This window comes from Tubulanus polymorphus, chromosome 2, assembly GCF_964204645.1.
Source record: "Tubulanus polymorphus chromosome 2, tnTubPoly1.2, whole genome shotgun sequence".
Lineage (NCBI taxonomy): Eukaryota > Metazoa > Nemertea > Palaeonemertea > Tubulaniformes > Tubulanidae > Tubulanus > Tubulanus polymorphus.
In genome coordinates, this window is record NC_134026.1 from 8,666,123 (window position 1) to 8,692,346 (window position 26,224).

The 26,224-nt window shown below is 37.9% G+C and overlaps 3 protein-coding genes across 5 annotated transcripts; all 3 read left to right on the forward strand.

The window, feature by feature from the left end:
• The first annotated feature begins 1,293 nt into the window (after nt 1-1,293).
• LOC141899397 (flotillin-1-like) lies at nt 1,294-12,367 on the forward strand. Of its 2 annotated transcripts, none has more exons than XM_074785662.1 (11): nt 1,294-1,431; nt 1,861-1,936; nt 2,494-2,728; nt 2,878-2,997; nt 4,661-4,756; nt 5,791-5,947; nt 6,466-6,643; nt 7,203-7,248; nt 7,835-7,972; nt 8,788-8,952; nt 9,664-12,367. In XM_074785662.1, the coding sequence occupies exons 1-11, from the start codon at nt 1,386-1,388 to the stop codon at nt 9,691-9,693; spliced, it is 1,287 nt and encodes a 428-aa protein (XP_074641763.1). In that variant the 5' UTR covers nt 1,294-1,385; the 3' UTR covers nt 9,694-12,367. The 2 variants fall into 2 exon arrangements, with proteins under 2 accessions (XP_074641763.1, XP_074641764.1); XM_074785663.1 differs by having other exon boundaries at nt 5,791-5,943; nt 6,462-6,643.
• Nucleotides 12,368-14,263: 1,896 nt separating this feature from the next.
• LOC141900028 (zinc metalloproteinase nas-6-like) lies at nt 14,264-19,020 on the forward strand. Of its 2 annotated transcripts, none has more exons than XM_074786722.1 (8): nt 14,264-14,381; nt 14,860-14,896; nt 15,758-15,789; nt 15,882-15,960; nt 16,254-16,386; nt 17,298-17,473; nt 18,139-18,363; nt 18,848-19,020. In XM_074786722.1, exons 1-8 carry the CDS (start codon nt 14,322-14,324, stop codon nt 18,850-18,852), a joined length of 747 nt encoding a protein of 248 aa, XP_074642823.1. In that variant the 5' UTR covers nt 14,264-14,321; the 3' UTR covers nt 18,853-19,020. The 2 variants fall into 2 exon arrangements, with proteins under 2 accessions (XP_074642823.1, XP_074642822.1); XM_074786721.1 differs by having other exon boundaries at nt 18,859-19,020.
• Nucleotides 19,021-20,679: 1,659 nt separating this feature from the next.
• Nucleotides 20,680-25,834, forward strand: LOC141900247 (zinc metalloproteinase nas-6-like). The gene is made up of 8 exons (XM_074787049.1): nt 20,680-20,777; nt 21,264-21,300; nt 22,213-22,244; nt 22,322-22,400; nt 22,676-22,808; nt 23,992-24,167; nt 24,726-24,941; nt 25,693-25,834. Exons 1-8 carry the CDS (start codon nt 20,718-20,720, stop codon nt 25,695-25,697), a joined length of 738 nt encoding a protein of 245 aa, XP_074643150.1. The 5' UTR covers nt 20,680-20,717; the 3' UTR covers nt 25,698-25,834.
• Nucleotides 25,835-26,224: the final 390 nt, after the last annotated feature.

Here is a 26,224-nt window from a genome sequence, read left to right on the forward strand (position 1 = left end):
AAAGAATCGGAGCTGACGAATATTAAGCGATCGAATTACGAACATAACAACTACGATTTTCGCAGAGATGGGAGTTTGAATAGCAGGAGGTGAGAATGCATTTCATTTTGCGTCTGAGAGAATATTTGCTGGTTGAAAAGGAATTGGTGTAGATTGTGCAAAATTTTCTTTTGGGTTTCCCGTTAATCTCTATGCTCAAAATTTGTGCAAAAATGTCATTCAAATCGAATTTTGAAATTGACCTTGCAAATCTATCACCACTAAAATTAGGAATTTCTTCAGTCGCTGAAATGGCTGACCTCGGGAATCCTTAAAAGCTAAATCTACTAATACGTTTGGTTTAGGGTTAATTCTAAACATGGCATGGCATGAACATTCGAAGTGCCTTTATTCGAATTATCAGCTTATTCGAGTTAGAAATTAACCCACGTGAAACCTGGCCCCTGTTCACATCCCTATGTCGGGTCTTGGGTCATCGCGGGATATGAGCCATCTGTGGTGATGAATGAGAACGATGGAGATCACAGGCTGTTCACTCGACTTCAATCAATCTCCACCCCCCCCCCCTATACTACTATACTACTTTCAGGTTTTTCTTATGATGAATTTTTAGGCCTTTTATGGTGATATTTTACCGGTTCGATATTTATTCGAAATAAATGCACGCGTTATGTATAACAGACAAACATTTTTCCAGGCGCACAGAAAAATGGAACATGCAAATTAGTTTGTAAAAGTAATTGTTATTCAACGTACTGACAGCGTAGAGAACATAATAGGCTACTATAAAAGATAATGAAATTCATTAAAAATGCACAATGAACAAAAAAAACCAAAAAAAAACTATTTTACTTAAATTGAGTCGTCGCATCCCATTCGCGTGATCCTGGCAGGTTCGAGACACGGAACCTATATCTAAAGCAAAAATGCGAAATCAATTGTAACTATCGCTACAAATATTTATTACAAAATATTTATATTAGCTAGCGCAGTCAAAAACTTTATAAAATCATTTCCATTACATTTTATTTGATTACGTTTCGCATTTACGACCATCACTAAATTGATGATAAGCCATACAATAGATTCCTAAAGTGAATTCATACTTAGAAATATTCACGGCATATTAACTAATTATTTTGCCCTCACGAGATATCCGATCAATGCAGGTGGACATGGTTTTGAAATAACCCGTTTGTTTGTGTGATAAAAACAATACACCTTATGTTTCAGTTGCTCAATAAAGTATATAATTGAATTCAATTGAATCGAATCTCAAGTGATTATGAACGAACCATCACCTCTGTTTATAAACCCGGAAGTTGTAAACAAGAAGAATTCGTTCCACCCGAAATAGATACAAAATACGACAATTATAGAAAACGATGGGCTTCAAAACATGTGGGCCCAACGAGGCCATGGTTATATCAGGTATTTAATCTGGTTGGGTCCGTCTTCAAGAGTCACCACAGAACCGAAAGCAGGAGCTACATTTTTAGGCCTAGCCTACTCATTTTTTCTGATCAATCCAATGCAAATTACAATTTTATTTATCAGAATATGACGTGCGTAGTTACTGACCTGTTTTTTCACCGACACCGATCCAATCGAAAATTTAAAACAAACAAATCATTTGTAGTTTATAATATGACTGCTTGTACAATCACAGGTGTTTGAAAACATTCTCGCTAGCCTTCGGTTCCAGTTCACTCGGAATTCAAATCTTAACACAAAACCGTGGTAGTGGGTCCAGAATATTTTTCAAGAACTGTCGTCCTAATCAAATGGTAGTTTCATTAAAAGTTGACGCTGACCGAAATTGAGCGAATCTTAAGTACCATGATTATTTTCTTGTTTCAGGCTGTTGCTATCGACGCCCCTCTATAATTCCAGGCGGTCGAGCGTTTCTGTGGCCTTGTATACAAAGGCTTCAAAGGTACAACACTATAAATATCGACCAAATCAGCGGCGTATCGTCGGCGCACTTATATTTGAACGAGAAATCGGTCTCAAAACTGTTTTCAAAATGAGAAACATTATTTCTTACATAGTTTTTCCTCATAAAAGTTGATTTTTTCCCTCAATTGAATTAAGCTAGACATGATAACGACGAGATAAGTAGTACTTTATAGGTTAACTATTTTATTGGAGCTTTCGCTACTAATGTCTATTTCAACTTCACTTGAGAGCACATCAGGTGGCCTAGCTCAGTCAGTTTTGGTGGTACATACCTGATAGAATTCTTATTGGGACCAGAAAGGACTGGCAGTTGACCTGAAGTTGAAATAGACATTAGCGTATAGTAGCTTCAGGTGAGTCAAGCTTGTGCGTCTAGTAAGTTATCTATAAAGTAGGCCTACTACTTCAACACCCGGTGAATATTTCTCCTCTACAAATCTTTTCCCAAATGATTTAGACAGTCACTGGTCTATGGAAACTTAAATTTTTTACCTGGTTTTACTACCTTGACGATGTGATTCTGGTAATTTGCAGGATATCTCTGAACACCATGACATTATCAATTGAGTCGACTCACGTCTACACACAACTAGGTGTACCGGTTAATGTGATGGGCGTTGCGCAAGTGAAAATCTCATCGACGAATTCCGAAATGTTACACGCCGCCTGTCAACAATTTCTCGGAAAATCCGAAAAGGAAATACGTCAAATTGCGAAGGAAACGCTTGAAGGTCATCAGCGAGCGATCATGGCTCATATGACTGTTGAGGTCAGTTCGCAAACTGGAATTCTATTTATAGAAATTAGAAAACAACAAAGAAAAATTATATCAATTGATTTCAAAAAATGAAAATACAAATATACTTTTTGTTTCCAAGATTATTAACAGCGATAATTATATGAAATTGTCTCTTTCAGGAAATCTATCAAGACCGTAAGAAATTTTCTCAAGCAGTTTTCGAAGTGGCGTCATCGGATTTGATCAATATGGGAATCAGTGTCGTTAGTTACACGTTGAGAGACATCAGTGATTCTGGCGTGAGTATACCCTAAACCGGACATCAGGGTACCTACGACTCCTCGGTTCCTTAAAACCTCTGAACCAGGGTCCCTACAACTCCTTGGTTCCTTAAAACCTCTGAACCAGGGTTCCTACGACTCCTTGGTTCCTTAAAACTCGTTCTAAAGGGTCCCTACGACTCCTCGGTTCCTTAAAACCTCTGAACCAGGGTTCCTACGACTCCTTGGTTCCTTAAAACTCGTTCTTAAGGGTCCCTACGACTCCTTGGTTCCTTAAAACTCGTTCTTAAGGGTCCCTACGACTCCTTGGTTCCTTAAAACCTCTAAACCAGGGTCCCTGCGACTCCTTGGTTCCTTAAAACTCGTTCTAAAGGGTTCCTACGACTCCTTGGTTCCTTAAAACTCCTGCTTACCACAAAATGCTTTTAAAGCTGCTTGAAACTCCTTTAATTTGAGCAAAATGCCATAAACTCGTTTGAAACTTCTGCAATAAACCAGTGCAATGATACTGCAGTAGGCTAGCTACAAAGGCTCCATTTTATATTATGCTACAAGTGAAGTGTATGTATGTTCACAAAAAACTTTCGGACTATTTGCATGTGGAAAACGACTAAAAAAACATAGACATGGGTAATATATGATCTTAGCCTCTCGTAGTTATTTCCAAATCCTTATGTGTTAATTTAGGCTGCCTACAATAATCGACTCAATCAGCAGCTTGCCAGTTCAGGCTGGATAGAAGATTTTTTACACAAACTGTAGCCGAAATTTCCAATTGTGTACTTCGATTCAAACAAACATCTTTCTAATTCCAACTGACCATCCACTTCAATTTCCATTTTCTAAATCAATTCCCCTGTATATCATTCCTGGCAAGTATGGAAAGCTTGTAAGGGACACCAGGATCCAGTTCCACAGTTCTGAGTTAGAGTTAACTCTTTGAGTTAAAATCTATTCATTTTCAATGAGTTAACCCTAAGCCAAATCTTAACTCACAACTGTGTAACTGGGTCCATAGCATGAAAAAATATGAGGGACGATCATCCCTGTTTCAAAATAAAAAATGGTCTAAAAAATGTTAGCATCCATTTGAAAATACGCAGCTATGGTATTTGAGTGGGTATTAGAATAGTCTTACGACAAGATGATGAGCCTTCCTTTTGTCAGCATGTTTAAAGTCTCCTCTTTCAAAGCTACTCTTTCACATTGCAATGTCTTTGAGTAATCATGTTTTGCTATCCAATGACACTAAAAATGCTGGCATTGCTTAATTTATTTCATAAGAAATATATGAATAAATATATAATAAGAAAAATATAAGATATGTATCTTATATCTATCCAATGACTCTTTCCGTAGTTTTCGGATTGGGAAGCCTAAAAATCTAGTTCAAATTTCATTGAAAATGAACTGATTTTTGCTACGAGTAGCTCAGTGTTTTGTTGCCCCATCTGGTGTTGCCGGTATCCCATTCACTTTGTAATCCAATGTTTTCGTTACCAAATTCATCTAGTCTGTCTTCATCATTTAGTCAGTACCATTGCCTTCTCTCCTAATTCCTGAACCAGTTTTCCTCGTAGTTCATTTTCTTTTCAACTACAATAATTGGAACTACTCAAATCGTTCCTCACGAGGAACTGTATGGATGGACCCTGAATTGAAGTGCGTTATCTTCTTCTAGGGTTACCTCAAAGCTCTCGGTATGTCCAGAACTGCCCAAGTCCAAAAAGATGCGAGAATGGGAGAAGCAGAGGCATTACGAGACTCCGGGATAAAGGTACGTTTAACTAATCTCTTAGAATAACTAGGCTTATCGTGTCTCTTGCAGAGCTGCCAACTGTTCCTGATTTTCAGTATTTTATTTGCTAATATTTTCTAATGAGAAATACTGATTTGATCTGTTTAGATGCATACAGAAATATGAAAGATATTTCATGAGGGTCTTATGATTATTGATTGATTTGCATGTTTTCTTTCATATTTCCAGGAAATAATACTGAAAAATATTCAGTTTGTAACTGATAGCACTTTTTAGAGGTTGGCAGCCCTGCTCTTGATTTTTCTGGTAGTCAGGCGCACGCTGTCATGCCCTAATACAATAATAGACTTTTGTTGATACCGTTCCACTTACCTGGAAGTCAGGGAAAAGTCAGAGAATTTGCTTTTCTTTAACCCTTTCAGTGCTGAAGATAATTTGAAAATTCTGAAAAATTCCACCCTAGTGTGTTGAATAAGGGGAATAGCACTATAGTGCGTCTACACCCTGGCGCGGTATATCGTTAGTTACTAATATTTCACTATATCTGACAGGTGCTCCATCTTTCAAGAGAGATAATTATCAATTACTAATTAAATCAATACACCGCAATGCCGCAATGCAGTGTACTAACTAGCAAAATCCATCACTGATTTATACACCGCACTGTGGTGTAGACGCACTGAAAGGGTTAAAAACATCGGTATTCGGTATAAAAACAAATAACAATCAGGGATAAGTCGGGGAAATACGTTGAAATTGCTATAATGCGCGTATAATCTAATAGTTTCTGTCGACATCTTACGTCTTTCGGTCGATGCTGTATTGACTGTGCTGATCAATTGGATTCTTACTTAGCAGATCAAGTCGAGGAACGATGTGCACGTCGGGGAATAATCGGGTAAAAACAGGTCAAATATAAGTGGTCACCCTGTAATCTAGCGACGAATGAAATGTTGACCTTTTTCACGGGGATAGAATTCTCGCTACTAACGGAATAACGTTTCGAATCGATGAATACTGGAATGAAACTCGAATTTGTATTTTTACGATAGGAAGCATTGGCTAAGGAAGCCCAGATGGCAGCTGAATATTCGAACAAGACGATGATCGCCGAAGCGCAGCGCGACTTCGAACTGAAAAAAGCAGCGTACGACATGGACGTGGAAACGAAAAAAGCCCAGGCGGAATTGTCTTACTCATTACAGGCACGTGTTCACTTAATTCCAGTGTCCCTACGCCTCTTTGACTTTGATTCCTTACGAACTCCTTCAAAATGGAGAATGCTTTTGAAGTTACTTGAAACTTCTAACAAAAGTGTCCAAAACTTCTTCAATTTTGAGAAATAGGCAATTGGAAGTTTTGTCTAGTTAGTAGTAGACTACCCCTATATCGGTACAGTTGGGACCAGGATTTTTTCATCCAATTAGGCAGTTTTATCGCATAGTTTAGATAGTGTATAGTGTTAAAATTTTCTTACAAAACCACCGAACTATCGGTTTACCGAGATTAACAGTACCGGTTTAGAAGGAGTCTCCTGTAATTGGGATATGAATGATGCAGACGTTTTCTTGAAATTTGAAATTTTCTTGAAAACTCCTCATATCCAGGAACGACTGATCTGTAGGGACCCTGTAATTATTCGCTATCCAATAATCTTGATAATCGATCGTTGAGATCAATCTCTCATCATCTCTAACGAATCGTAATCAATCTGCGATTTCAGGCAGCGAAAACAAAGCAGCGAATCAAAGAGGAAGCGATGCAAATCAAGGTCGTCGAACGAGGACAACAAATCGCCCTTCAGGAACAGGAGATTATGCGACGCGAACGAGAATTGGACGCGACCATCAACAAACCGGCCGAGGCCGAGAAATTCAAGATGGAGAAATTAGCCGAAGCTCAAAAGTATGTTTTAGATCACGAAATGGCTGGCGAAATGAATATACTTCGTGTTCTTGCCCTAAGATTAGCTATTCGAAATTCAATAGGCTTTCTTTCTTAATCGGTGCAGCGTTCAAGGCTAACGGAAAGTCTTACCGTTGTAATTATATATGTAGTAGACTCCTCGAGCCAGTTGCATAGTCATGGCTTAAATTTATGACCAGTCTAAGACCAACTTAGTTCTGTAGCTTATCTAACAACTTAAGACCAGTCTAAAGATTTTAGTACCATTTTTGGGCTTAAGTCACCTGAGCCCCTGAGGCTTTACTTATAAATGGCACTTATATGTTTCTTCCAAGTTTTATGGAAGATCTCGACGGGCGGATCTGGATTAGACATGGGGGAGATTCCAAGGTTAATGGTTAACAGTGTGTAGCAACTTCTGAGCGCCTAAGGAGTGAAGCGATTTTTTTTGGGGGGGGGAGGAAGGGACACTTTGTATGGTTGAGCACAAAATAACATTTATGCTTATTGAAAGGAAATCAGTAAATAGTAGTTACACAATTTTATCAAATTTTTTCAGATTGAAAGTTGTCTTGGAAGCAGAAGCAGATTCACAAGCTATTCAAGTGCGTTTCAGTTTTGAATTCCAAAGTATTGTATTGTTTTTAACCTATTAGCCCTCAAGCTGCCGCATCCGTCCTGGCTATTACTCCTCAAGCCACCCAAATCAATTATAGTGGGATTCGAACCCAATAGCTTGGGATAAACTAGACACCCAAGATGTCAAAATTCCGTACACAAATCAATATCTTCCTAGCCTATTTGAAATTCTCGATTATTTGGATTATAAACATGACAGATCAAAGCGCTCACTTGTATCCAAGTATGTCTGGATGATTTTCCGGGGGCAAAAAAGGTCGCGACTTTGGTGACCCACCTCATCTAATCTTATATCGTTTGAAAGCATAGTGCGTTTAAAACAAAATAACACGAACTGGAATACATGAAAATTAACTGAAAATGAGCTGATTCTGTATCCTAATAAATTTTTTTCCCTTGAACTTTCTGAGTAGTAAATGACACTACATGGTGAAATTCCTGTGTGCTAATGGGTTAATGGATATTTCGTCGGTTCGAAAAGTATTTGATTTAGTAAAAACGATCTTACCTTGACCCGACTAAGTTACCTAAGTCCTTAAATCGTGCTTGCAGATGAAGGGCGAAGCCGAGGCATACGCGATTGAAGCTAAGGCTCGCGCGGAAGCGGAACAAATGGCGAAGAAAGCAGATGCCTGGAAGGACTACCAGGATGCAGCGATGGTTGACATGATCCTCGAGATGTTACCGAAGGTACTGAACCATTTTTGCAGCATTGATTCAACATTTCTAAGAATGAATTTTACATTATATTTAGCCCTAACTAACTTCATTCTTCCGGGTCCTACTCATATGAGCCAAATATTATTGATAAATTTGTTCATTTTTGTTTTATTTTTTATTTAAATTTGTTTCCTTTTACATGAACGTGTATTCATAAATGATATCCCTCACTCATAATGATAATAATATTAATTATGATTGACATATTTTATATTGATAGTGCATGAGTACATGTACTATATTTGATACAGTTCAAATGCACACATTGCCAAATGCATCAGCAACAACTGTTCACATCGGCACCAAATGGGCCCTTGCCTGTTTGGTCCGGGAAAAATTTGGCCCGACCATAAACGGCGGACCAGGTCCAAACCAAATTTTAGCAGGGCTCAAATTATCGCGTGTGAATCAGAACTTGTTCCGTAAGTGATTTTATTAGCGGTATTATTTAGTATCAAGCAAGTGGTTTAAGTGTGATCACAACTGTCTTTATTTAGTATAGACCAAATTTGACCTGGGCCTGATCCGTGCAACTAGCCATCTTTCTGTTGGGAGATGAAACAGCAAAGCTGCTACTTGCTGCTTACGTGTCTTTATTAGGTGCTCAACATACCCATTGCTCCCTGGATGAGAGAGGCAATGAGAATGAAATGTCTAGCCTCGGGACACTAAGGTGTACTGCTGGATTGAAACTCAAAGCCGAGATTCTAACGCTCTTACTACTTACCCACGCTGTCCGCTCCACCACTTTCAATCCTACGTGAATGTTTCATATTTTGTTATAGATGGCAGCTGAAGTTGCGGCGCCGTTGTCAGCATGCAACAAGATTACGATGGTTTCATCTGGAAATAGTGATGTCGGCGCTGCCAAACTGACCGGCGAGGTCATGGAGGTTATTGAGAAAATGCCGAAACTGATAAAGAATCTAACGAGCGTGGATATTCATAAGGTAAGTTCATTGTACTGGTGTGTTTCATGTGTTAAAAAGTTTTCAATGAAAACTGATTAACCCTTTTAGTGCATCTACACCGCAGTGTGGTGTATGAATTGGTAACAGACTTTTTAGTACACCGCAACATGGTGTATTGATATTATTAGTAATAAGTTTTATCGCTACTGAAAGATAGCAACAACTGTCAAACATCGTGAAACATTGGTAACTAACAATACACCGCACCACGGTATAGACTTGGTATGCCTGTTATTCAACAACCTGGGGTGGAATTTTCAAATTATCTCCACTTTCGGCATGATAACTAAAAGGCATTGGTTTCACATGTTAGAAATTGTGTCACTGAAATTACAGGCTACAAAAGTGTAATTCATTAACACTTTCAGTGCGTCTACACCACAGTGCAGTGTATGAATTGGTGATGGATTTTGCTTGTACATTGCGCTGCGGTGTATTGATGTAATTAGTTTTTATCTCTATTCAATGATGGAAGCACCTGTCAAACATAGTGAAATATTAGTAACTAACAATACACTGCACCACACTATAGTGGTATTCCCGTTATTCGACACACTAGGGTGGAATTTTTCAAAATTTTCAAATTATCTCCAGCACTATAGGGTATTGATTAGTCAGCACTGAAAGGGTTAAGTCTATTTGAATTTGGTGATATTAGAAGGAATATAACATTTCATTTTCTATTTTCAGAGCATGAAAGCCGCCATGCGTAATACATAATTATATGTCACCGGATATTGTTTATATGAGGGCCACCTAGAATCGAAGCTAGCAATTTACCGACAGATGGATTGCGCGTTTTGACTAGTGGGTGATGCGTTCATAACCGGAATTAATGCTATCGATTTGCATCATGTCGTTCAAAACTACCGGGTAAAATGAATCAACGTTCATTTTGTGTGAAATACTGATAGCAGAAAATGAAAACGTTGTTACATTTATAATGTTATTTGATCAAAACTGTTAAAAATTTGTGAATTTACATCGATAGAATCTGTTCTAAATAGAGTTAGACTGCGCCTTAAGAAGTTAGAAATCACGAAATTGCGGCAAGAATTTCGCAATGTAGAAAATCTTTGATGAAGTGGTTTGCTGTCAACCGAATAGGGAGGAGTCTACATTCTGTATCTAGGCATAATCTGTTGATATTTTTGGAAAATAGTTGTTTGACCTCCTTTTTTAAAAGTTTAAAATTTTGATTTCATTTTTTGTTGAAGAGAGTTCGTTCATAAAACGTAGATTCCCTTGCTTCATTAATATCCTATATACATAGTTTTACTCTTGTATTAAAATATCTTACTAACTCATTACTAATTATACGATACAATACTGTATGAAATATTTTCTATGGATTTTTCGGCGAAGGGTTGATGTTTGCTCACGTGAATAAGTTCTTCCATGAACAGCGATTAGAATTAACCCCATTGAAGTGAGTGCCAAATTATGCTGACCGTATAACAGTTAAACGCCTAATCGACAGGCAATGCAGTGGTTGCACCGCGATTTTCATAGACCGATCAATGGTCAAAGATATGTAAATTATGTCTTGTTTGAAATTTATCGAACCGTCAGTTCCGTTACCCAGAGTCGACTGCCTCTGATTATCGAGTGCCCCAGATATTTTACAGATTTTCCCACTCAGCAGGGGTGGACCCAGAGCCCAATTTTAAAGTGCCACATCGCAAAAGGGCACTGCGATGTCCAAAAAGGTGTACTCCCGCACTGAGGGGCCAGTTTTGAAGAACTCACTGGTCACGAGCCAAAAGAACACTTTGATGTCCACAAAATTAATATTAGGGGCTCTACTATGAAATGCACCATTTATCTTTGTTATCTTTGTTTGTGTAATGAAAAAAGGCACTCAAAGATTTCGATGGACTTGTACAAGTCCCCCTGGATCCACCCCGGGGCTCGGTTCCACAGTTGTGAGTTAAGAGTTAACTCTTGAGTTAAAATCAATTCATTTTCAATGAGTTAACTCTAGATTCAAATATTAACTCACAACTGTGGGTCACGATCCTGATCTTCTTCGCGATAATTACCCATCCCTGTTCCGGCTGCATCGGAATTTATTGCACCCGCGAGATCGGAGGCAAGCAAAGCTTACTGAATTCTCATTTGGGTCGTTACATCTGATAAATTGTTATGGAACCTCCAACAACCACGACGAACTTCAGGGAACCAAAAAGTCATTCATTGTTCTATCCATTATGAAATTAATCGAATTTTCCTATTAGGGACGAACTATCTTAAATAGGTTTGTTACACCGTTAACCAAAACTTCACGAAGACCATGCAGTCTTTATGAAGTTTTGCGTTTCTTATAGATGATGTATCCCAGTTTGTTATATAACAAGGTTCCATTGCATTTAAAACTGCAGAATTTCACATGAAAAAAAACCAATTATTTTTCCGATGTACGTTTTATAGAATCGGTGATTTTTATCTACATATATTGTATAATATTTGACTACAACATCACGGTCAGTGTGACGAACTATATAGCGCCACCTGTGCTTATTTGACGTCAACATATGTTAAGAACTAATATGCCAAATGTAACTGAAATTCGATGAAAATACATACGTACTGTTCATGTTTGCTCGGTCGCAACGGCGGCGTTTGTAACGGACACTTGACCGCGTGTCGCTGTTTTATTGAAATACTGCATTATCGTCATAATACGGAGCCCCGGAGGTGACATGGTGAAAAATATTTCTTTATTTTGTTCGATGCGTTCGAACGAAATAATCTATGCGCGCAACTGAAAAGTTTTTCGCGGGAACGAAATGATCTTTTCATTCGCGTACGAAATCTTGTTCACGGGAACGAACTACCTTTTTTTTGTTCGAACGATTATTTCGTTCCCACGAAAAACCTTTTCGTTCGAAAGAAAAGATATCGTTCCCGCGAGAAGCATTTCGTGCGAACGAAACGATTATTTCGTTCCCACGAAAATCTCTCCGTTCAATGAAAAAGATTTCGTTCGAAAGAAAAAGATTGCGTTCCTGCGAAAAACTTTTCGTTCGAAAGAAAAAATTAATTTCCGTCGAACGATACGATTATTTCGTTCCCGCGAAAATAAGCGGCTATTTTTTCACTATTCTCACTACCTCCGGGGCACCAATCCGTATCATTATATATATCTATATATAATTGATGCAATATGTGTTTTATATGATGTTTCTTACGACGAGTCTTCCACCGTTGGTAAAACTGGGTATGCACGCTGGATTTTATACTATACATACAAATCATTGTCTTCTCTATTTTCCGATCGATATACCACTGTATACTGTACATGTGAAATAGAATGATCTATTATATATATATATATATGTTTTGGATATGGTTAATTTGCATTCATAATAATAAAATATATTTCTCGCATGTTATCGACTAAAAAATCGTTTTAGTTATTTTGTTCGAGTATTTGCGCGTCGGTCCTGTGTGGCGTGATCTATGTTTGGTGATGCTTCAGTTTCGAACGTCTTTTCATAAGAGGGACTCCGTAATACATATACAGTTAGGCTAGAAAATAATTCATACCTTGTTTCTCCGCTCTGCTGTGCTTAAAAGTTGACCCGGTCGGCCGCCTACCTACCCTGTACAATAACTTTTAAAAATCATGATCAATCTTACCACTTACCACAACAGACCTAGAAATAAGCTGATTACAAATTTTATTATATTTTACAAAAATGACCTGGCCGCTGCGGAGAAACACGGTATCATTTTTGTTTAGCCTCAACCTCGCCTAACTCGACAAAATCGGTCCGAGTTAAGGATAGGAAGATACGTTGGGAAGTCTGGAGAAATTATTTCATTTTTTAGTCGAAAGTCTCATGTTGGCCATTTCCAAGTAAGGCGAGGTATACTGCATACTATCAAATATCTAACCTTAGATTTTAACGTTAACTTCATTAACATAACTCTCGAGTCACAAAAGGACAGTAGAGCAGGTTTATACAGTATTAGTGATAAAAAATAACAGAAAGACGATTAAACAAGTATGAATTTTAATACATCGGGGTTTCCAGCGGTCCTTCAAAGTCCTTCTTTTGGAAAAAGTTTGGACAAACATCATCTTTTTGATTCTATGTCCTTCCTTTTGATTAAAGTCCTTCCAAATTTAATTCTATTTTTCGCGCGCAATTTTGTCGCGAATTCGACTGTTGAAGTATTTTATTACTCAGGCCTGGTAATTCAATTGTCAGTAAGATTGAATATACAGGAAAGTGTTAAGGAAATTATCCTGGAATGTATGACTGGTCTACATGACTAGTATTCCGGTGAAGGCATTGCGATAATGCTCCCTTATGGGCCCTCATTTTACTGGAAAGAACTTCTTTCCGAGTCCAAAAGTCCCTCCTTTTGGGTCTTAAATTGCCGAAAAAGTCCTTCTTAGTACTTCTGTTTACCCTGGCCTTACCACTGGAAACCCTGAACATATAAACATAGATATTAATGTAAAAAACAGAAGCTTCATGATAAATGAACACAATTTATAGGGTTTGGCGCGACAGTTATTTGTCGTCATCAGGCAATTTAAAGTTACTGGGATTGGAGTGGAATTCGATCCGTACACTTTGTACGATATTTTGAAAAATATGTCCGTACTAACGGAAAATAGTATTCATCGTCGACAGTGTTATATGCTTGATGTAATATTTCTATCGACTTTGTCCATTTTCAGGGTTACTGGTACGGAATTTGGTAGTAAACAGAATGCGTGCATATGCAAATGAGGCATATTTGTTTGAAATCGGTTTGTAAAAACCGGTTGCTATCGGTTTATTGTGTCCCAAACTGGTTTGCTATAGGTTTAACAAATACGACAAAACGAAAAGTCGGTTTGAGTCAGCTACCGGAGGAAATTTGCTTATTCCGCCGTATTGGAAAAGTAGGTTTGTTGTTGCAAACCGCTAGCCGCCGAACGGTTCCGTTTTACGAACCGTTTTATTAATAGCTTTACGCCTAAACAAAGACGCCAGTTTATCACAACCAGTATGTAAACCGGTATGAACACAGACGATTTGCCTAAAAACCCGAAGCGATTTGTGCAGACCGATTTCAAACAAATGCGCCTCATGTCACAACGGCAAATAGTGGAATAAAAATTCCCCCGTCGATGAAATATCGCTCTTGAATTCAGCCAATTCAAACGACGTCTATATGATTTTATTCTAATTCATTTAGCCGCCGATAAGAACGGAAATAAGCGCGATTACATACCCGAGCACATCCGAGTAAACATTAACAGCCATAAATGAGTATTTCTAAAAATATATACCACACATATTCACGAGAGCACGTGCCCCTTCCCACGAGATTGCACTAAAGCAGAAATGTTTCGGGTCGCGTTTCTGGGATTGTTTTTGTCATCCATTTCGGCTGCTCCTGTACAGGTATGGACGGGAACGTAATTTTCTTGTTTTTTTATTACTCGAATTTCTTTCGGATGATATCTGTGATTTGGTAATTTTTTACTGACATGGTGCCCTGAAAAATTGTGATCAATGGCCACACTTGTCTAGGGGGAAACAGATTTGAAGACTTCATTCAAAATGTTCAAATGTTCAAGATCGTTGATTATGACAAAAATAGCCTTTCTATATTGAATCAATTCTCGTTCACTTTTTGAATGACACGCCTGAGCCCACTTCAGTCTTGATCCACCCTGTAGTGTGTGGAGCAACTGTACGACATGTCCCTTGTAATTTCGATTCCTAAAAGGATGCTAAGTTTCTGATATGACCAAACAATTCGTGATAATGATCTGAATGAAGGTCATAGGTTTTCAGTAGTTAGTAAGTAGCGTTCAGTTCTGAAATATAGATTTTACCGTTATTCAAATTGCAGTTAAGATATATACATTTGTTCTAGATCGCGCATGACAATGACGATGTATGGTTGAATTCAGGTAAAAAAAAACTGTATATATATACGAAAAGTAACTTATCGCCTTGTTTTGGGGTGAAATTGGTATCGAATTTGCTTAAAAAGTCTACTTGTTTCTATGGGTTCGAATCCAGTGTCATGCGATTTCTTTTGTTCTGGTTTGTTTCTTATAGTGGCTGATTCGGGCCATAACGTAAAATGCAGGATATGCAAATGAGGGCGCCAGAACGCCAAAACGAAAAAAATCGTCTAGTTTTTTTTTTTAAATCCATTTTGGTGCGCCGTAATCAAATGATATCCCGTTTTGGAGCGCCAAAACAGAATAGAAGTCCATTTTGGTGCGCCGTAAACCAATGATGCCCGTTTTGGAGCGCCAAAACAGAATAGAAATCCATTTCGGTGCACCAAAAGAATTTTGGAGTTTTGGCGCGGTTATTTTCATTTTGGCGCCTTCGCCAAAAAAAACATTCGACCACAGTAAAGTTATTCTATATATGCAAATATTGCAAGTATATGCAAATCAAACTCAAGGTCAACGCGCCAAATTGAAAAACAATTTTACTGGTTGAATGATGTTTGACTTGCCCGAGGCGCCAAAACAAAAGTTCGTTTTGGTGGGGTGCCAACACGGATTTTCTAAAGGAAATTCCACGATTTTTTGGTGTTCAGGCAGTCTGGCGCCCTAATTTGCATATCGGGAATTTTACGTTATGCCCCGAATCAGCGACCATTAGTTTCTCCACCTTAAGCGAGAAAAGAAACTTACTAATGCCCTAAGTGGTTCTCTAAGTAGACTGAAACACCTGAAGATAACCACATTAATCGTAAATATGAGGAAACGGGATATCGATTTTAAGTTCAATATTCATAATATCATCTACAGGTTTCTATCAAGGGGATATCGATATTGATGAGGTAATTTTTAAATTGCTTAAAAATACTTATCGAAACCCAATAACATCTGGTCTCAATCAGTGACCGAATTCTCAACGTAAACATTATTACAGTATCGCAATGCGATGGGGACGAAAAACAAACTGTGGAAGGACGGAATCGTACCCTACATCATAGAAGATGAATTGATAGGTCTGTATTTAATTCCCACAAAAAATGGAGTACGTGTATCTTTACGTATCAAAAAAGCTATCTTCTAAAGCCCGCCGCATACGGCTTAACAAAAAAAACGTGAAAAAAACATTTTTTTTTCAGTGCTGCGTGTGGCGGGCTTAAGTCAGCGTTCTTGAATTTTATCAAGTTTATTGAAAAAGACCACCCAGGTCCTTAATTTCACTACAATAAATTTCAATACAATACAATACATTTGAAAAATATGATTATTACACTTTCTGATATATATCGTCGTTTTATTGCTTTTATAGAAAGTTATTCGAACTTTAAGATTCAAGCTGCCATGGATATACTATCAGAATACGTCAACAAGGCTGGTCGATGCATTACATTCAAAAAGCGCACCAACGAAGATGCGTATATCTCGTTTTATAAAGGCAACGGGTAACTGCGTGTTCCGGTCATATTATGAATGAGTCAGACACTTTCCAAAAATTTGAGTCGTGAATTTACAGAATGTATATTTTGTGAGCTGTGCAGTAAGAAGCCCGCATGACTCGTTTGACGTATGACAAACTAGGGACCGATCACGTCATAACCAGCTGTGTTTATCTCTGATTATATCTGCTATCTCATTGGCCCGTGTGTACGCAATTTTTCTTAAGATATTTGAACTGCTACATGAAATAATTAGTTTCAATTAGCGGTACAAAACAAAACGATCGTGATCTTGTTTAATTCACCAATTTTGGATTTTTGGTTTCTGGGTGAATTTCGATTGAAGATCATCTCTAAAGAAAATATCAAGAATTTTCGATTATTTTCCTTATCGTAGAAAATAGGGATTGACCCTGTAATTTATTTGATTGGTAGATTTCGTTTGATTTGTTTTTATTTAGTGTCCCTTAGATACACACCACACCTGCCGGGATCGATATGGGGGTTTGATTTTGAAATCGGAAATCGTAGTAAAGTTACAGTTGTGTGATCGGCGGTCAGAATACATAATCTTTTGTTTAAAAATCGTTGTACACAATTGGGAAATTCGGTTCCGGTTCATTCAACATTCAAATAATCTTCCAACCAGCCTGAAACAGCGTGACTGATTGAAGTTTACTTTGTTGGCTGCATAAATCAATTCATCGAGATTTTGGAAATAACTATTACAAGGTTTATTTTTAACATGGACGTTTGAACTATAAGGATGGTGCACTATTCACCAGGGGCCGGATTTAGACTGCTATTATCTTTAAACCCATGCGCCCCGGGTTAAGGTTGATACCAGTCTAATAAGAAGCCGGCCGCAGATCGTGGGTGGAAGTCCTTGGTTTAAAATCAGTTTCGCCTATTTTCAGTTGTCATTCACCGGTTGGATCAAACGGCAGGGTACAACGTGTTTCGATCGGTGAAGGCTGCGCACAAATCAAAACAGTTCAACACGAAATTCTACATTCGCTCGGTTTTTGGCACGAACAATCCCGACCCGACAGAGATCAGTATGTTACCATACACAGGGAGAATATCGAACCAGGTAAAAAAAAAATGCTTTTACTTGCTTCTTTTCATGGTGGCTAATTCGGGCAATATCCTAGAATTCCTGATATGAAAATGAGGGCACCAGAAGGCCAGACGAAAACTTTTGGCGGCACCCAAAAAACGCACTTCTTTTTGGTGCGCCGCTAAAACGGAATTCCGTTTTGGTGACCTCGCCAAAATGACGAAAAACGTCAGATTTTCTCAATAAATCACTTTTTAGAAATCCATTTTGGACGGATTTTTTCGGCGTTTTGAACAAACATTCAAACACGGCAAAATTATTTTTCAACTTGGCACGTTGACCATTAATTCAATTTGCATGCATAAAAGTGCTCGCAAAGAATAATTGAACCGCGGTTGAATGTTTGAAAAACGAAAAACGGGCACCAAAACCGATCTTTTTGAGAAAATCCGTTTTTGTTTTGGCGTTCTGGCGTTCATTTTCATATCAAATTACGCTATAGCCTGAATCCACCACCTTGACTTCGATTGTATAAGTGAGACTAATCGTTCCACAGTCCTTGGTGAAATTCGATTCTAGATTTAAAACTATTCGAATAAAAAACCTAAAAATCTAAACTTCAAAATATGATAAACCAAATTCACCCGGCACCTGGTGGAACTGTGTCCTGATGAATCCTTATTTTTTCTGACATCAAGCTAATAGGTATAATTTCAACATCCAGCCGGATATCGATACGCTCGGAACTCCGTATTCCTACTACTCGATCATGCACTACAAGGGAAACGCGTTTTCGATGAACGGTAAACCGACTATTACTGCTAAAGACCCGGAGATAAAGTATCTGGGCGCTGACATGCTTTCACCTTTTTACATCGACGTAGAACGAATCAGAATACTGTACGGATGTCCCAAGAATACACGTAATTATAACCATTATCTGTATATTTCTATGATTTTTCTTTGTTTTTATATCAAATAAATCTTTGTTAGATAATAAAGATAACAAACAGTGTATACATGACGTACCAAGTGCTAAACAACACATTTAAGGCATGTTTATTCGTCATTTTACGGTCAGCCTTTGTACATAATTAAAGATAAATATTCATTAATGAAAATAATGGGTGAAATCGCGCAATTCGCCATTTGATGCATGAGAAATATCGTTGAATGACGATTTTCTTGGATGTCTGCTGAAAAAAATCGCTTGAAAGAGAGATTATAGATATGCCCTACGAGCCCACTTCGATATGCTTCCCTCCTAATTCGATTTTCATATCAAGGTTGAAATGTAACTCATTTTTGAACTGGGCATTTTCTCATATCTACTTAATAGAATTTAATTTTGATTCATCCTTATCGCCGGTTCATTTTTCGTGGTATCTAATGAATATAGTAACACAGTTTGATTTCAGAGAGAACCAAACGAGTAACCCCAAAACCCGATTGCGTGGACCTGGACGACGATTGCGCATTGTGGGTCTCTATGGGTCAATGCATACACAATCGTTTGGGTATGGCTATCAATTGCAGAAAATCTTGTAATGTATGTTGAATAAACATCATGAAATGAAAAATATTGATTTCGTGTTTATTAGTTGTTCCGATATTCGGACCATATCGAGATAGATATTGTTTTTCCCCTTCTTGTTGGTTTTCGAACTTGTTCGGGAATTGAATCATTTTTAACTTAAATAGGGATTGTCCATCTGTTACATATTTGATTGGTCGATTTGATTTGATTTGTTTTGATTTGGTGTACAAACCACCGCACCTATCCAGAGGCGAAACGGGGGTTTTAATTGAAATCGGAAATCGAAATACAGTGCATGTAAACGCCAAGGTAGATGAAGCACTGTGACTTGACAGGATGATTCGCCATAAGAATCACGTATTTTCAGTCATTGGAGTACGTTTTCATTATTATCATCATTATCTTTTTCTTATTCATGAAACATATTGCACATATTCTTTGGTTCTGTATTATGTGTCCTTTAGTCGTCTCTACATAAGCAAAGTGTGTCAGTCAATCCTGAAATGTGAAATGTGGATTTTGCGAGGAAATTGGGATATATTGGTTTATCGATCCATTGCAAAAAACGCGATGGAAAAATAACGATCCCAGTCAAAATATCAACATTACTCCGCTTCGATTCGTTAGTAACTAAATCAAGCGAAATATTAGTATCTAGTTAATTGTTTATGCCGTGTTAATAGTCGCGATCACGCACGTATTCCTGAAGACGACTGTTAGAATAAAGTAGAAACGTTGAATAAACTACATTAGCTCAAGGAAACATTATCGGACTTTATTTTTTCGTCTTGATTCTGGGATATTCGTAATATTATCGTCACAACACGGATATACTGTCCACTAGAGTGGTTTGTTCAATATTCTGCGGATTTCATCGAAAGTGAAATGTCGCATGATGCGACGGAAATCGAATTTCTAACCTGAAATTTTTAACGCTAACTTCATCAACTGACTCGAGTCACAAAACGATAATATGTTCATACAAGTGATCAAAATAGAAGAACCAAAAAGCAGAACGACGAGTGACGAGAAAACAAGTATGACTTACATGAAAACATAGATATTCACGTCAAAAATCAGAAGCTCCATGATAAATGAATACAATTTATAGGGTTTGCCCGTGTTATTTGTCGTTATCCGACAATTCAAAGTTTCTGGGATTGGGGTAGAATTAGATTCGTATTAGAATTATAAGCCGATTAATATCGGTTAAGTGTGTCGCAAACCGGTTTGCCCTAGTTTTATCAAAACGAAAAGTCGGTTTGAATCAGCTACCGGAGAAAATTTGCTTATCCCGCCATATTGGAAAAATCGGTTGTTGTTACAAACCGCTCGCCGCCGAACGGTTCCGTTTTACGAACCGTTTTATTAATAGCTTTACGCCTAAACAAAGACGCCGATTTATCAAAACCGGTTTGTTAACCGGTATGAAAACAGACTATTTCCCTAAAAAACCGTAGCGATTTGTGCAGACCGACTTCGAACAACTGCGCCTCCTGTCACAACAGCAAATTGTAGAATGAAAATTCCCCCGTCGATGAAATATCGCTCTTAATTTAAGCCAATTCAAACGACGTCTATGTATTATTAGCCGCCGATAAGAACGGAAATAAGCGCGATTACATAACGGAGCACATCCGAGTAAACATTAACAGCCATAAATGGGCATTTCTAAAAAGATAGATACCACACTTATTCAGCAGAGCACGTGTCCGTTCCCACAAGATTACCAAAGCAGAAATGTTTCGGGTCACGTTTCTGGGATTGTTTTTGTCATCAATTTCGGCTGCTCCTGTACAGGTATGGACGGGAACGTAATTTTCTTGTTTGTTTTTTTATTACTCCAATTGCTTTCAGATGAAATCGGTTATTTGGTAATTTTTGACTGACAAGGTGCCCTGGAAAATTGCGATCACGGATTAATGCCCGGACTTGTCAAGGCGAACAGATTTGAAGACCTCATTTAAAATGTTCAAGGTTTGATCGTTGATTATGACAACACTGCAACGCTGAGGAGCTGACTCAGGGTTTTAATTAAGTTGTTCAAAATTAACAATTCAATATTGAATCAATTCTCGTTCACTTTTGGGTGACACGCCGGAGCCATCTTCAGGAATTGATCCACCCTGTAGTGTGTGAACTGTATGACATGTCCCTTATAATTTCAATTCCTAAGTTCTGACATGATCAAATAATGCGTGATAATGAACTGTGAAGATCTGTTCAGTTAGCGAGCAGCTCTGAAATATAGATGTTAACGTTATTCAAATTGGACATTTGTTTTAGATCGCACATGACAATGACGATGTATGGTTGAATTCAGGTAAAAAAAATTATAGCTAAATCATAAGACAATTAACATATCACCTTTTGGGATGAAGGTGTAATCTAATACAAAAATTTTACATTTTACATTCTGGGTTCGAATACGGTGGCATGCGATTTCTTCTGTTCTTATGATGGCTGATTCGGGTTATAACGTAAAATGCCTGATATGCAAATGAAGGTGCCAGGAACGCCAAAACAAAAAAAAACAAATCGTCTAATTTTCTTTAAAAATCCATTTTGGTGCGTCGGAAACAACTGATATCCCGTTTTGGAGCGCCAGAACAGAATAGAAATACATTTCGGCGTGCTAAAAGATTTTTTGGCGTTTAGGTGCGCCAAAAAACAATCATTCGACCACAGTAAAGTTATTCTATATATGCAAATCACAGGGCTCGTATTGATGTTTGGGGTGAACTGTAGCTTAGATCATCCAGTATCCCTGGTACTAAAAAAGAACCAGGGATACTGGATGATCTAAGCTACAGTTCACCCCCAAACATCAAATACGAGCCCATGTGATGCAAACATTGCAAATATATGCAAATCAAACTCAGGGTCAACGCGCCAAATTGAAAAATAATTTTACTGGTTGAATAATGTTTGACTTGGTGGTGGCGCCAAAACAAAATAATGTTCGTTTAGGCGGTGTGCCAAAGCGGATTTTTAAAAGGAAATCCGACGATCTTTTGGTGTTCAGGCGTTCTGGCACCCTTTGAATATCAGGAATTTATCGTTATGCCCTGAATCATCGACCATCAATTTCTCCACCTTAAGCGAGAAAAGAAACCTACTAAAAATGCCTTAGTGGTTCTCTAAGTGGGCTGAACTATCTGAAAATAACCACATCGAAATATGAGGAAATGGGATATCGATTTTTAAAGTTCAATATTCATTATATCATTTACAGGTTTCTATCAAGGAGACATCGATATTGATGAGGTAATCTTTAAATCGAAACCCAATATAACATATTGTGTCGATCAGTGACCGAACTCTAAACGGACACCTTTTTACAGTATCGCAATGCGATAGGGACGAAAAAGAAACTGTGGAAGGACGGAATCGTACCCTACATCATAGAAGATGAATTGATAGGTCTGTATTTAATTCCCACATAAAACGTAGTACACGGCATAACAGAAAACATCGAAAACTTTTTCAAGAGGGGAAAAACTTTTTTTTTCGGTGCCGTGTGTTGTGGGCTTTTATGTCAGCGTTCTTGAATTATATTACGTTTAAGTTTAAGTTTATTGAAATAGACGACACAAGCCCTTAATTTCATTACTATGAATTTTGATACAATACAATACATTTGGAAAATGTGATTATGTCACTTTCTAATATGTATCGTAATTCTATTGCTTTTCTAGAAAGTGGTTCGAACTTTACGATTCAAGCTGCCATGGATATACTATCAAAACACGTCAACAAGGCTGGTCGATGCATTACATTCAAAAATCGCACCAGTGAAGATGCGTACATCTCGTTTTATAAAGGCAACGGGTAACTGCGTATTCCGGTCCTATGAATGAAAGTCAGACACATTGCAAAAACTTGAGTCGTGAATTTACAGAATGTATATTTTGTAAGCTGTATGGTATAGAGCCTAACTCAGGTCGCACAAGATCAGACGGGTCGTACGGAATTGGGAGCCAGTCAATGATTTTTCAGTCAGGGATTTTTTACTTTAGATCGTTAAGCCGATCTATCCTCCCCCGGTAGGGATTCGAATCCGATGACATGGAGATCGCCACGGTACGAAACCCTGCCACACTAGACCGAGTGCGCAGCTACACGCGCAGCTTAGATGATGTCATTATCATCCAATCAGATATCCCGTTTCATTTTAGCCCGGATTTTCCCATTTATAGTTATTCCGTAAAATTCACCTCAGCGATTATACAACGAGCAATCTGATTGGTGCCGCAAGTTTTCGCGCAGCAAATCTGCGCTTTTACCTGCGTACCCGGTCTACTATGGCAGGAGTTCGTGCCGTGGCTGAGTGTAGCGATACCATCCGGTTCGATGCCGAGAGAGGATGAAGCCGATCGGGCATTCTATTTCTTACGACGATCGGAACGGAACTGAGTGTACTTACGACCGATCGTAAGGTCATAGCCAATGAACAGCGATGTACAAGTCACAAATTCATTTATTCGTCGTAAATCAAAAGTACATGATGGCGAATGAAATAGAACAAAAACAGAAAGGTTGAACAACATAAACAATAAAGAGAAGAGACAAACAATATAATGTTATATCTAACATGACCTGATGAGTATAGCTAAAGATCCGACAAACGAGTCTTGACACGAGCGTTCTTAAGACCGAATCGTAGACTCTCGCGTTGTAAAAACCCGCTGTGTTTATCTCCATTTTCTGTTATCTCATCGGCGCGTATATAAAAGGCCGTCACATTTTCTAAGGATATTTGAACTGCTCGGTACAAAGTAAAACATTCAATGGTCAATATCATTTAATTCACTATCGTTAATTTCGGGTTTTTGATGAAATTCGATTAGAGATCGTTTTGACGATCAACAGATCGTTCTCAAACACACACATTTAGAATCTAAAGAATACCCAATTAGTTTTTTAACACGGGCGTATAAACTATATAGGGGCGATGCACTATTCACCAGATCATGGATGTCCACGATTTTAAATCAGTTTCGCCTATTTTCAGTTGTCATTCACCGGTTGGAGCAAACGGCAGGGTACAACGGGTTTCGATCGGTGAAGGCTGCGCACAAATAAAAACAGTTCAACACGAAATTCTACATTCGCTCGGTTTTTGGCACGAACAATCCCGACCCGACAGAGATCAGTATGTCACCATACACAAGGAGAATATCAAACCAGGTAAATTGCTTTTACTTTCAGAGTGAGAAACACGCCGATTTCATGGTGACTGATTTAGGCCTTAACGTAAAATTCTTCATGCGCGCCAAAAGGTCATAAGATAAGAAAAACAAACTTTCCTTTTGGTGACCTACCAAAACGAAAAAAGACAAATTTTCTCAAAAAATCTCATTTTGCCCACGCTAAAACAAACATTCAACCACGGCAAAAAATTATCTTATTTTCAATTTGGCGCGTTGACTCTACATTTCATATATCTGCATAAAAGTTCCCACAAGGTATAATTTCACCGTGCTGGAATCGTTGAAAAATCGTCACCAAAACCGATATCTTTGAGAAAATTCGACGATTATTTTCATTTTGGCGTTCTGGCGACCTCTCTTGCATATCAGATTGCGTCATAGTCTGAATCAGCCATCATACGATTTCGATGTAAGTGAGATTGATCGTTCCACAATCCTCGGAAAAAAATTGATCTAGGTTTAAAACATTCGAATAAAAAACATAATCTAAACTCTAGAATAGGGATCTGATGAATCATTTTTTTCTGTCATCAAGCTTACAGGCGTAATTTCAAGATCCAGTCGAATATCGATACGCTCGGAACTCCGTATTCCTACTACTCGATCATGCACTACAAGCGAAACGCGTTTTCGATGAACGGTAAACCGACTATTACTGCTAAAGACCCGAAGATAAAGTATCTGGGCGCCGGACCTTATCATATCGACGTAGAACGAATCCAAATACTTTACGGATGTCCCAAGAATACACGTAATTATAACTATTATCTGTATATCTATTTCTATGGTTTTTTTCGTTCTATATCAAATAAATCTTCATTAGATAAGAGAAAGATAACAAACAGTGTATACATGAGGTACAGTGCTACATAACACATTTTAGGCATTTTTATTCATTTCTGTGACTCATTTATGGTCATCCTTCTTACATAACATCTTTAATGTAATATTCGGTGCAATAACGCAGTTTGACATTTGATGGATGAGAAATATCCCTGAATGATGATGATGATTTTCCTGAGATGTCTGTTGAAAAATAATCAATTGAAAGAAAAATTATAGATATGCACCGAGCTTACTTCATCAAAAAAGGCCATACTAAAATGGATTTCTGTATCGTCTATAGACAGAAGAAAATGTAAAAAAGTTTTCATCGTGCCGCTAGCCGATGCACATTTCACAACTCTTCTTATATTTTTTCATAAATTTTCATAATTATTTTGAGAGGATGACGTCATAAATATATCTGGTTACACTAGTTGCTGATCAATTCAATCCAATTATTAATATATTCAAATTAAAAAAATCTTTATTAATCCTTAATATGATATAATCTATATTGTAATATTCTATGATCTATCGTTGACAATATCAAACAATAAAAGTGTTAACTCTCAGGGTGTTGATAAACTTTCAAGCAAGTTTTCTTAATTAGTATGGCCTGAATCAGCCACCAATCGCCTGTTCATTTTTCGGCATATCTAATGAACATAGTAACACAGTTTGATTTCAGAGAGAACCAAATGAGTAACCCCGAAACCCGACTGCGTGGACTCGGACGACGATTGCGCGTTGTGGGTCTCAATGGGTCAATGCATACACAATCGTTTGGGTATGGCTATCAATTGCAGAAAATCTTGTAATGTATGTTGAATAAACATCATAATATGAAAAATATTCATTTCGTGTTTATCAGTTCACGTAGTTCCGATATTCAGACCATATCGAGATATATATTGTTTTTTCTTCTCGTTGGTTTTTCCAACTTGTTCGGGAATTAAATCATTTGTCTAACTTAAAATAGGATTGTCCATTTTATTTATCTGATCGGCAGATTTAATTTGGTGTCCCTTACAAACCCACCACACCAACCAGGAGCGAAACGGGGGGTTAATTGAAATCGGAAATCGAAGTACGGATATAGTACTGTTGTGTGTGATCGGCGCTGGAATTTACAGATATTTTGTTTTTTGTTCATATTGAAGTAAAATTTTAGAAATTTCGGTTCCAGTTCACGTAATCGCCAAGGTAGTG